The sequence below is a fragment of the Meleagris gallopavo genome, chromosome 15 (assembly GCF_905368555.1).
Source record: "Meleagris gallopavo chromosome 15, MGAL_WU_HG_1.1, whole genome shotgun sequence".
NCBI classification, from domain to species: Eukaryota; Metazoa; Chordata; class Aves; order Galliformes; family Phasianidae; genus Meleagris; species Meleagris gallopavo.
The window spans coordinates 15,366,554-15,378,985 of record NC_139418.1 but is presented as its reverse complement, the minus strand read 5'-3'; the positions used below and the strand labels follow the sequence as shown (position 1 = coordinate 15,378,985).

At 55.2% G+C, this 12,432-nt stretch overlaps 1 protein-coding gene across 3 annotated transcripts in view; it reads left to right on the top strand.

The window, feature by feature from the left end:
- Positions 1 to 620: 620 nt before the first annotated feature.
- The window catches only part of JADE2 (jade family PHD finger 2), a 54,795-nt gene continuing 42,983 nt past the window's right edge, over positions 621 to 12,432 (top strand). The window contains exons 1-3 of one of the 3 annotated variants that reach the window (XM_085236304.1): positions 621 to 1,020; positions 6,508 to 6,565; positions 8,315 to 8,400. In XM_085236304.1, the coding sequence (XP_085092430.1) occupies positions 6,508 to 6,565; positions 8,315 to 8,400 (144 nt within the window). In that variant the 5' untranslated portion in view covers positions 621 to 1,020. Of the gene's footprint in view, positions 1,021 to 1,166; positions 1,302 to 6,507; positions 6,566 to 8,314; positions 8,401 to 12,432 lie in introns of those variants that run through there. The other 2 variants (XM_085236303.1, XM_085236302.1) reach the window with 2 other exon arrangements.

Genomic DNA, 12,432 nt, shown 5'->3' with positions numbered 1-12,432 from the left:
CCGGGCTTCACCGCTCCGCACCTCCGGGGGCACCGCGCAACGCAGCGCTACTCCCCCCAGGGGTGCCGTGCCGCAGCTCCGCTGCCCCAGCCGTGCCCCGCTCCGCACCGCTCCGCACCCGCGGAACTCGGCCACGCATTGCGAAGTGTTGCGTTGTGTTGATGGGGGGGAGAACAGCTCCACGCTGCCGCCCCCGCCCGCTCCGCGCCGGGCAAGAACTGTCTTTTTGACGCAGGAGAAATGGCAAATTTTAAGTACGTCATTAATATGGCGCCAAAAGGGTTTTTTTTTTTTTTTTAAGTATAAGCCTTTTTTTTTTTTTTTTTTTTTTTTTTTAAGGTTGCAGCAGCAGCCCCGTGTGTACGCCTGTGCGTAACCGGGAGAGGGGGAGTGGAGCGGGGAAGGAAGGGGGAGGGCGGGGGGGGAGAGGAGGTAAAGAGTGAGCGGGGGGTGTGTGCGGGGCGGCCGCGAACGGGACGCGGGGCGGTGCGGGCAGCGCGGGGCTCCGGCCGCAGCCATGGGGCCCCCGCGGCCCGGCGGGGGCTGAGCGGGGAGCGGAGACACCTGGCCCCGCGCGGAGCCCCGGAGAGGGGGGGGGAAGAAATTAAGGGGGAAGATTTGGGGCGGGAGGGAGGGGAGGGTGGGGGGTTGGGGGGAGCGGCAGCACCATTATCCGGCCCCGCTCCGAAAGTGGCTTCTCCGCCTCCCTCCTCCCGGAGCCCGAGCGGCGGGGCGAGGAGATCCTGAGGAAGTGCGGGGTGAAAAAAAACCCAACAGAGAGCACCCGCGGCGGGCGGGCAGGGCTCGGCGGGCCGCGCTGCGAGCGGCCATCTCGGCTGGGAGCAGCCATGGAGTTCCCGGGCGGCCGCCCCTGAGCAGGGCCGGGACGGCGGCGATGACAGCGGCGTGAGGGGCTCTGCGCATCCCCATCCCGTCCCCGTCCCCATCCCACCCGCCCCGCCCCTCCCCGCCGCCCCCCGCTGCCAGGCGCAACTCTCCGCGGACGCTGCTCCGGCAAAGGTGAGGCTGCGCGGGGGGAGGCGGATGGGAAGGGATGGGGGGGGGGGGGGTAGAGGTTGATGTTGTGGGGGGGGCATTTCGCAGCGCTTCGCTTTTTTTTTTTTTTTTTTAATTATTTATTTTCCTATCTCCTCTATTTATTTATTTATTTACTCGTCTCTCTCCTCCCGGCTGGGGGATGTGCGGCATTTCCAGGGGGCGGATTGCGCATGTTGGTCCCTTCCCCGGTTTTAAAGTGCGCGAGGCGAGAGCGGCGGGGATGTAAACACGAACTTTTCCAGGTTCGCCCCGCAGCTTTTTCTTCCTTTTTTTTTTTTTTCCTTCCCCCCCCGCCACCCCTCCCCTTGTATTCCTCCGAAATTAATGACTGCGGCAACGGTTGTGCGGACGGACCGCGCTCCGCGTTTCCAGGGGGCTCTGCGCGTTACCGGGGGCGGGGGAGGGGGGGGTAGGAAGCTCCGAGGGGGGGCCGCAGGGGCTGTGCCCGGCGGCGCGGGGATCGGGGGCGTGGCGGCCGCCTCCTGCCCCCCCCCTCACCCGCCCGCCCCAGCGCTCCGCCGCCCCCGGGGCCGCCCGGCCCCTTCCCCACCTGCCGCCATCGGGGGGGTGGGGTGGGAATAACCCTTATAGCTGTGAACCCCGAGCGCTTGCGGAGCGAGGAAGGGGCTGAAGGCATCTGGAGGAAAAACCCTGAGCTCGTGTCGTTCTCCCCTTCCCCCCCCGCACTGCAATGAGCGATGTTGAGTTAGGGGCGTTGGGACGGTCAGGAGGGAGGGGGTTTGCTTGGGAAAAGTCAGCGAGCTCCGGCTTTCCCCCGGGGGTGAGAGGAGATCGTAGGAACGGGGTTTGACCTTTAAGCATTTATTGGCTACCGAGGTTAAAATAAGCTCGAGATAGGAGCAAAAATAGCTCGCAGAAAGGTTACATCAAAGGTTACGTTTGTTTTCCTTAGGAAAATTGAGGCTGATCTCTAAAAATGAAGCCTTGGAGCACAGAGCGGGAAGGGGACGTGCGAGATTTCTAAGCGGGGAGATGAAATTCATGTGGCTGCCGATGGGGTTTGGGCACCGAGTTCGGAAAGTCGGGCAGGTGGCCCCGCACACACGGCGGCCACAGGGCCGGCGCGGGGCACTGAGTGCGGGGTTTGGTGCGGGGGGCTCCGGTGCGCCTCAGCCCCGTGCGGTGCTCCGGAGAAGCGGGATGGGGATGGCCCGGCTGATTGTCGGTGCTGTGTCGGGACACGCTGCAGACAGAATGGGTAATGAGAGGGTAACAAGTCAGGAAAGGAAAGTTAGAAATGTGAGTAATAAAGTTAGAAAAAAAGAAAATCCCCTGCTAGATTTGGGGCAAAAAATGGCAAAGCACAGGAAGTAAACGAGGGCTTGTTTTCATTTAAATTTAAATGAGATTAAATGGTGCCCCTAGGAACCGAGACAGCGGCGCAGCTGGAGCGAGGGGCGGCTCCACCTGGGCGCGGGGCTGTGCCGGCAGCCCTTAACCCGCACCCCTCCATGCGCCGCTGCCGGCTTCGGGCTGCCCGGGGCTGCGCTGCGCTCCCCGGAGGGTTCGGGACGGAGCAGCGCTGCTCCCCCCGCCCCAGGCGCGGGACTGCGAGCCCACACGTCCTGCTGGGCTGTGGGCACGCTGCGGGGGCATCCCCGCTCGGAAAGTACGTCGTGCCGTCGGGGAAGTGGGGCCGTTCGGAGCTCCCCGGTCGGTGATGAGAAAAGGCAGCGCCACCAGGACAGCGGAGCGGGGTTGGGAGCTTCCCACCGTCCCCCCTCCACTCCTCCGTGAGCAGCTTTCTAACAACGCGCTGCTTTCCTCGACAGAGCCGGGAAATGGTTAACGCGGGGGGAGCGCCGGGGGCCGCCCCGTGGCTCCGTGCCCCCCTCCCTCCCCCCAACCCCCTCGCCGGGACACGCCGGGGCGCACCGGGATGCGCCGGGACGCGGCGGTCCGGAGCCGGGCGGGTGCGCGTGCCGCTGGGGGCACTATTTTCTGTTTGTGTTCCTATTTCTGTGCCGGAGGAACAAACAGGGAAGTGGTTTTCTGCAGTCTCATTGCAGCTCGCAAACACAGCGCATATCTCAGCCGCTGTTGTTGCTCAACTGTCACCGAGCGGAGGTCGTCGTGCGGGGAGCGCGGCGCGTCCCGGAGCGCTGTCACGAGCCGATGGCCGAGCCCTGCTTTTCCTGCCGTTTGTGCGGATTTCTGTGCTGTGTTCCCCGTAGAAGCGGCAAACCTGTGCGAATTTCTCTTGTCCCAGTTCAGAACCGTTCCCTCGGTGACCTAAAGGGCCGCCGCACGCGGTGCCACCGGGAATCCCCGAACGCACGTGTGATGCACAGGGCGAGGAGCTCACAGGGAGCTGGGAAACCTCCGCGGTTCCCTGAGCGAAGGGGCTGGCAGAGGGCGAGGAGACGGCCTGAGCCCTTTCCTGGTTACGTGGGACCTGGGGAACGGCAGGACAGGAGCTCAGGCTTTGGGCAGGTGCTTCTGAGTCTGCCTCCACTTCTCTGCTCCTCTATTCCCGTGGGCCGGGCAAAACCGCATCCCCGAGAACTCGCCCTCGTCCCATAGCGGCGATGGGGATACTTCACACCGGCGCTTCCTCCGGCAGGGATGCTCGATGCAGCGGAACGGGGTATGGCAGCATCCCCATCCGCCGTCCACCCCCACTCCGTTGCCCATCCCGCGGCTGTTTCGCCCCAGGTCCTGCCGATTTAAATTTGTTTAAGCTGATGGCTGGCCATCGCGTTCCTCGGTTTTGCATTTATTTGCCTTTTTCAGCTTAACAAAGGCGATGCTGAGCATGTGTTAGTTCACAATCAGTCCGGTTTTCGGGTTTGCAGGCATTGGCGCAGTCCAGTCGAGTTGCAGACACTTCAGGGGGATGTTCATTTGTTTATAAAAGAAACCCACATCTGTTTCTATTTGAATCTTTTAAGCGAGCATACATAGAAGCCTTTCTCCTGGTTTCTGGCTCTGTAAAAGCCAGAGTTTGGGCCAAGTTTGACCTAAGAGCGACCTTTTCAAAGTATTACAAATTTTTTTGGTATTTGTTTATGACTTTAATAATGATGCCATGTGGGGAACGGGTCAGTTAAAGGTGAAATTAGCTCCTAATGTAAACGGAGGATTAATTTTGGAGCAATGCACTGCGTTTTGTGGAGACTTTGAATGGCTCTGTAACACACCGGCTGGGCTGAGCCCAGAGTTGGAGGCTGGGGGGGGGAGGAATGGGCAGAGAGAGCTCCGGGGGTGCGAGGGCTGGGATGCGAGGATGCAAGCAGCGGGGATGGAGGGGTGCCAGCAGGGTGCCCAGCCACCATCAGACTTTATAGCCCTGAGCTCCAGGTGGGGAAATTGCCCAATTACCCTTTTTCTACAGTAAATTCCTCTGTTAAGTACCGCAGTTTACTACTGTTTGGTGGGCTCTGGAAGATGAGTTCTTCAGGAAACTGCGTCCTGGAAGTTACTTTCTGAAAGGTCTGCCCGTCCTTTGTGTTTTGTACCTTGTTTCCCTTCCTGCAGGCGGTTGGTGCTGCTGTGTGCTGTCCCCTGCCCGGGCTAGGGCTGCCTTTTTGGTGCTGCTGTGTTCAGAGATGCCCATACTTGGCTCAGTCAGGGGTTTCATTCAGAGCAATTGAAATGCAGTTTAGTTCAGAGGATGCTCTCTTGATTCCTGTCACACTGGGGCAAAAATAATTTGTTGAAATAGAGCCACAATTTAACCTGTGGTGTTGAACCACTTCTGCATGTGAGTACAAACTCATCCCACAAACACCCCATGGCCACAAGCAGCCCCAGCCCTGACCCCTGTGCTGGGCACAGAGGATGCATAGCAGGGCGGTGATGCTGATGGTGCTGTCTTGCTATAAAGCCAAAGATGGGAGAACTGGAAACGTCTTTGGGCTTCAGTAGCATTCCTGTGCTCCAGCTCAGGTGGTTCTTTTCCCTGTTGGTGTTGGTTTATGGGCTGTCAGTGTTGGGCAGCTCCATGGATCAGTAAGCACAGCTCCATCACTGTGCTCCAGGAGCCGGCCAGTGGGAGCCAAGATTCAGGTAGCATTTCCACTGAAAGAAAGCAAGCTACAGGTAAATCTGCCATCAATATCCTCTTCCCCAAGCAAAACCTAATGGCTGCTTGGAACACAGCTGGTTTAATAACAGCTGCTAACCTGGGAATCACTGGAGGAATGTATCAGCATTGCCATATTCTCAAGAAACGTTTCTAATGGTGTTTTGACAGGGCAATGCCTTACGGCAGCCCCAGTAGTTAAAATGTTTATGGTGGTGCTTCTTCTGTTGGTATGGTATCCCTTCTATTGGTATGGTAAAACACAGTGTACAGATCGTTGGGTACAGGTGCTGTGTGGGCCTCGTGTGAGCAGTGGGGAACTGTGCCCAAGTGGAACTCCTGGTGTGTGTGGTGTGCTGCTGCTGAACCACACAGGACAGTTGTGTCCTTCCCCTGGAGCACAGAGTCTCTGTGCCTCAGGTTCTTACAGGATGTTCTTACAGAAGGCACCAGGGAGGATTCCACGGGGTTGGTGCCTGCAGGTGTTGGTAGCTCTCAGCAGGGTGGTCCATGCGTAGTGCTCCATCAGAGCCCTGGAGGTGGGGCTGCGCTGATCACCATCTGCTGATCCCTGAGAAACCAAGCTCTTCACAAGTGAAAACCTTTGCTTTCATTTTCTTTTTTTCCTCCTTTTTCTTTTTTTTCTTTTTCCTTTTTTTCCAAGCACCTGCTAACACAGGTGCTCACACAGGTGCTTCCCCTTCAGCTCTGCCTGCTCAGTTCCCAGGTAGAGGGAGTGCTGCTCTGAGGCATGCCTGCCTTGTTCTGAGCCCCCTGCAGCGCTGCCTTGGTGCCCTGTGCCCATCTCACCCCGGAGGTGCAGTGGCAGCAGCTGGGGGTTGCCCAGCGGTGCTGGAGGAGGTCCAGGCTGCGGGAAGCATGCTTCAGTCTGCGGATACATCACAGCTCTTAAAAGAAGTCAGTGCAGCCCGAGTGGGAAGATGACTCAGAGGGTAAAACCCCAGGCTCATTGCACACAGGGGTCCTCTTGAACTCAGTACTGCATGGACTTCCCCTGCAGAAATATGAAGAATGTACAGAGTTTCCATTCCTGTAGCCGTGCACTTCCCACAGCCACAGCCTGGTAGTTCTGGGCACAGCCTCCAGCCCTGCAGCCTCATGGGGCATCACACATTGTGGAGCTACACAGGGCCCTGGGGCTGTGTGTGCTGTAGAGCACTGCTCTGAGCAGTCAGTGTATGTTCACTGCACTGCCTGGGAGCAGGGAGAGCTGGGGAAGAAGTGCAACCATGTGCTGATAAATAAAAACCTAGAGGGGATTTTGCATGTCCTTCTTGGAGCTCTGGGTGCCCTGTTGGGGGATGGCACCCAGGGCAGGCAGGTGGGGGTGCAGAGAGGGGGTCTGGGCATGGGGCGTAACGTGCTGTTCTTTTTTATTGCAGATGGAAGAAAAACGACGGAAGTACTCGATCAGCAGTGATAACTCAGACACCACTGACAGTAAGACCTTTAATTTGAGACTTTGGGCGAGATAACTGAAGTGGTTCACCTCCAGGAGGGAAAGCGTTGGAATAATTACTTTGTAAAGAGCTGAGGAAGCTGTGTTTGCTCCATTTGCTGGAGATTTGCTTCACAATGAGTTGCACGTGGGGTTGGGTTTGTCAGAAATGCAGCAAGGATGTACAGCAGAAGCCAATAGCAATGGAGATGTCGGGCTGTGGGCTCCTTGTTCTGCTGGAAGTCCCCCACTCATGCAGGGAGCTGTGCTGTGAGCCCCATCAGCCCCAGCTGAGCTGTGCTGGGAGGCTTCTGCTGGGGTCAGGGTGAAGCCCAAGCCTTCCTGTTCCCTTCCTGTGAGCTGAGGAGGGATGTGGGAAAAGGGACAGGGCTCAAGCCAGCAAAGCTTGCAAGCCCACGCTTGCTGTCAAGCACATACCTCACTTCATCCTCATTCGGCGGAGTGCAGAAGCATGTGCTCAACAATAAACATGTGCAAATGTGCTGAATTTTGGCTATAAATAGAGTGCTTTCCTCTCCCACTTATTGCAGGGCTTTGCCCGCTGCAGCAGCACCGCTGAACCACGTTGGGGGTTGAGGCATCTTTAGTCATGGCATAAAACATTGTGCCCTTATCTCTGTTGGACTTTGATACTTGTGCTGCAGATGATAGTGAAGCTGTTGACAAATGCTCTCCTGCAGGATAACTGTAAACAGAAGGGTGACCTCTTTGCTGTGCCTTTGCCCAGGAGACATGGTGGTAGTGGTGATCCAAGCCTGTGTAATTGCAGTGCCACGTGGCACTGGTTTGGCATTGGCTTATAGGCACGGTGTGGTTTAGCCCTCCACTGGGAAAAGCAGTGCTCAATAGACCTATTGACAGCCAATTTGGTGTGCTCCCAAAATACTGTTATGCATCTGGCGGGATCCAGTTGTACAGAAGATGCCACCAGCAATTAGTTTATCTTTTACTGTCACCAAATGCAAACAGCTTTTTTTCTTGATGCTGGCAGTAGTAGTAATAGTAACACAGGTGAGCTGGAAATAGTAATTAATAACAGAGCTCCCATTGCATTTCAGGCTTCAGCAGCCATTGCCTCATGGAGGTGGTGGCAGCAGTGGTAGTACTGCACGAGTCAGGACGATGAGAGTCCATTCATAATGATCTCAGAGTAAAGCAATCCCAAATCCCACAGCAAATACTCTCCTACTACTGATGTGTGCTGTCGGGTGCAGAGGGGGCTGCTGAGCTGCACACAGTATGGAAGTTACTGATCCTGCTGCTGGCGAGGAAGTTTTATACTTGTGGTCAATATTTTTTTGCCAGAGTCTGAAGTCCTTGAGTGGTTCATGGCCTTCACTTGGAGCATCCATGCTGGAACAGTTCAATCTCTCCTCCCTGAGTGGTGATTCCAGGAGATCCCTGATTTCAGGAGTGTTAATCCCTGGCTTACTCCCTGATGGAAGCCATTTGTTCTTATGGCTTTGGGCAGTTCTGATGTCTTCTCTTGAGAACAGTTTTCTTAAGTTTGAGGGGCTCTGCTTCATCATCTGTAGCATCAGGAAAGCGATGCTAATCTGTTCTGGTGAAGCACCCTGAGATGTGCACAGCTGTAATGCCACACTCGGGTTTATCACCTGCTAGCATTGTCCAGGGTTGGCTTGGGGCTGTAGGGGCAGCAGTGACATAGACAGTGACGCAGACAGAACTTGGTCTCTTTGTTGGGTAACATCTCTTCTGCCTTCTTGCAGGTCACACCACGTCCGCGTCCAGATGCTCCAAAATCCCCAACACCAAATCCAGCTGGTCCCGGCAGAAGGAGAAGAAGCCCTCTGAGGTATGCGGTGTGAGGCGCTGCCCGGGACCTGATCTCCTGGTTCTCAGAGGGACCCTGTTCATGCAGATGAGGTTTGGAGGTGGCCCTATGCTGACGTCCCAGGCTCGGTGCCCACTGGTGCCCTGTGGCCGTGCCTTGCTGCCCTTGCATGGCTCCCAGCTCTGTTTCTAATAGGCATAGAAACTATACTGAACACGAGCTGTTGTTGTAGCAACTGCTCTGCTTAGTGGCAGTCATCTTCATTCCCAGAACAATGTGAGCAAAGCCAGAGTGACATTGCTCACACATTTCCATCCAGACCAGTGTCCAAACAGAGCTAAGTTTAGCTGAAGGTGGAGCTGGCAGGGGTGCAGCTTCCCTGAATGCAGGCTGTAAATCCTGCCTCAAGCTGCTGCACTGTGCTGCTCCTGGGGCTGTGACCCAGTGAGCACAGACCTTTGTAACATCCCCCCTTTGCTTTGAGCTGAGCAGAGATTGAGGTTTTCCTGTGGTCACTGCCTGAGTTACAGCTGCACTTAGTTTTTATCACTGACACATTTACACTGATGTATCTAATGTGTTGGCAGTGGACAGGGGCTTAAAAAGCCCAGGTTGCTTGTGCCTTAAGGACTAAGGAGCTGATGTGATTGCTGAGGTACTTGGGAACTCTCCAGTGAACAAAGAGCCTGGTTCAGGTGTCACTGCCTGCTGACAGCTGGGAATGTTGCTTTGTGCTTATCACTGTGTCTCTCAGAATGAGTGATGGGGGGGGTCTGTGAGCTGAGCCCCAGGTACAGAGACAGTGTCTGGGGCATCTCCTCCTGCTGAGACACCACCACCCCTCCATGAGATGGCACTAAGGATGGGGGTGAGGCAGGTGTGCACACTGGGGATGTTACTGGGCTGTGTCCAGGGCACCCAGCAGGACATTAGGGCCTGAGAGGACCGGGTTCAGAGCATGCAGCCCTGGAGCAAGCAAAGTGGAGCAAAGCTTGGCAGTGCAATGCTGGAGAACTGTTCATGTAACAGTTGGGGCAGAGTGATCCACAGCAGCACATTAGCATTGGATGGAACCGCGGGGACCTGGGGAAGGCAACACGCAGTGCCTCACACTGGAGTTGGGCCAGGACGCTCAAGCTGACAAACCAACTATAAAAGTTCAGTGGGAACCGGAGCAGATGTGAGCCGTCTGGATCTCAGCTGGAATTCCCCATCTTGCATCTTCCCTGTGGTTGCTGGGTGCAGTGCCAATCGGGTTCAACTCCAGGTGGAAGCCAAGGGCTTGGCTGGGCATCATCGGCACGGCCCAGGACACACAGCAGTGGTGTGGAGGTCTCCTCAGTGAGCGTTGGTTTGTGGATTTCCCCTACAGTAGTATCTTCCAAACCATCCCCAACTGCCTCGTGTCCTGCTATGGTCTTGGCACCCTGGGCGCGCTGTGCTCGTGCTGAGCTGCAGCAGTGCCCATCTCTGTCCATTGGAAGTGCTGCAGGGCCTTGTGCAGGGAGATTTTTGGGCACAGAGCTGGGTGGGCATCCAGTTTGGAATGGCAAATGTGGAGAAGAGCAAAACCCTCAACACGCTGCTGTCAATTCTGCTTAACGTGAAATAGCCAGGTGCCTTGAAAATCATACTGAGGATGGAAAAGGTAACAAGGAAAGCACAGTGAAGCTATTGGACATCACACCCTGCCATACAGCCTGCCTCAGTCATTTTGGGGTGGAGCAGCTGTTTCAAACACCAGCCTAGACTCAGATTTGCACATGGCTTCTGGCTTTGCAAGGATCCAAGCAGCATTCTGTGCACTGCCAGCTCCTCAGCACAGGCAGCTCAGGCACAGCTTGGGGTGCAGGGACAGTGGTGTTGGGGGACAGCCTGGGGACCACCCCCAACTTCTGCTATCCCTCCCAGAGTTGTGTCCCCGTTTCCCTGCAAGAGGGCTAGAGGCTGAGCTGCCATCTGCATTCCCCTGGCAACGTGCACAGGAGATAAAAAAAAAAAAAAATAAAAAAAAAAATCAGAAGCATTAGTGTTACATAGTTATTAGCTGGGTCAGGGGGTGATGTTTATTATGAAAGACTCTGTGAGAAGGGATTAACTATGCACATTAAAAACCACCCAATACGAGGCATCTGGAAAAACAAGCTTCTTTACATGGAAAAGTACTGAGCTGTTTGTAAACATCCGCGATGGTGGCCATTGCCAGGGAGGGTGATTATATTTATCTGTGCATGTCACAGGGCTCTGCCTGGGCTCTCTCCCGATGTGTCCCAGACGTTGGGCTCTGTGAAAGCTCACAAAAGTGGCAGCCGTCCCCATGCCCACCAGGCTGCTGGCAGGGAAGCCTCGGGGCTGAGGATGGAGTGAGGCAGCTCCTTGCAGTGCCTGATTGCGTTAATCTCCTGATTGCATTTGTCTCATTAGGGCTCATTCATCCCTGGACGTGGGCTGGAGGGAGCAGGGGTTCCTGCAACCCAAGGTGCTGCTGCCCCAAGCAGTTCTGTGGGCTGCAGGGATGCTGCTGGTGACAGCAGGGTGCAGGACGTGCCCTCAGCTCCTCCTGGTTCTTGATGCTGAATCTGTAGCAGGGATGAGATGTGCCTGAAGTATGGATTTTTGCTTCTCGTGCAATCCTGCTCCAGCTATAGGGCTGCGGGGATGCGAGCATAAACCTCGCTAGGTTTGATGGCAGTCGTCAGCCCTCTATCCAGTTTCTGACAGGGAACAGTTGTCAGTGTCTAAGCAGAGGATATAAGAACAAGGCAAGTGTGTAATGATGCTCGCCGGTTACATCCTGCAGCTCCCAGCCGTCAGCGGCCTGGGGACTCTCTTGGATGCTACATCTGAGTCACTGCGTTAGCCAGGATGTTAGTCATTAGCTTCTGAACTATCCGGGATCCAGAGCACTGCCACGAGCTGCACTGCTGGAATGCTTTGTGGGGGCAGAGGTACCTGCTGCCCCAGGTCGCCCTGCTGCCTGGCACAGCTCTGCTGTCAGCTCTCCCCGTGCAGCTGCTGCTCATCTCACCCAGTGTCAGCCCTGCCCCTCTCGCTCAGATCCATCCTGTTGGGGATCTCAGGACTGCAGCTGCATGCCGTCTTCAGGATGAGGGGGAAACTGTGGATTTATACAATTTACATTATTTTCTGCTTCCCTCCTTTAGATAGGACTTCCGTGTTGGGAAAGATGTCTTTTTCCATCTCTTTACAAGCACTTAACCCTTTTTAAACACCCTCATTTTTATATCATTTACCTTCTAGAAAGCAATTATTATTGCACTGGTTCTCTCTGTGTTGAAATCTTTTCCCATTGCAGTAGGTACATGCTGCTACAGGGCGCTGTGAATTTAGTCCCTGGGCTCTCCGTGCTTTAAGAAAGACATTTGTAAGAGGCCATATGGCCAGGCAGGGCTGGATGTACTTCTACTGTGCTGAATTAAGAGAAAATATGCTGCTGCTGAAAGGTTGGACTGCGGTGCCTTTGTCGCTTTTCCCAAGCCAGTGTGGTTCTAACAGATTAATGCCATTGTCTTTTGAATGCTGAGAAGGGCAGGATGAAAATGCTTCTAGTTCCTATTTTAAATTCTCTTGTTCATTGGGTCTTTAACATTCAGCATTTCAAGAGGAAACAAGAATAGATTAAGAGATAGCGGCCTGGATCCCAAATGAACACGAGAGTAAGTATTTTTCTCCCCACAGGCAGATAATATCACGGCTTACAGACACGCACCAGGCACTGCCACGTTTCTGAGCCCTGCTACTGCACATTGCTGCTCTGCTCCTTTTGGAATGGACCAGAAGAGTGTGACAGAATGCCTGGGAAATGAGATGGGGAGGGAGCCGGGTGGGCAGCCAAGGGCTGGACCCGCAGAGGTGCCAGCTCCAGCTGATACGAAGACAGTTTGTCCAACCAAAAGATATTCCCAGGGCTCCCATTGTTCTCTTTGTTTTCTCTTTCTCTCAAAATCCTTGTGACTCATGAGCTACAGCAAACAATTTTCTGCTTGAAAGAATGAAGGGCTCATCGCATCGCTGAAGGGAGGAGAGAGCCCT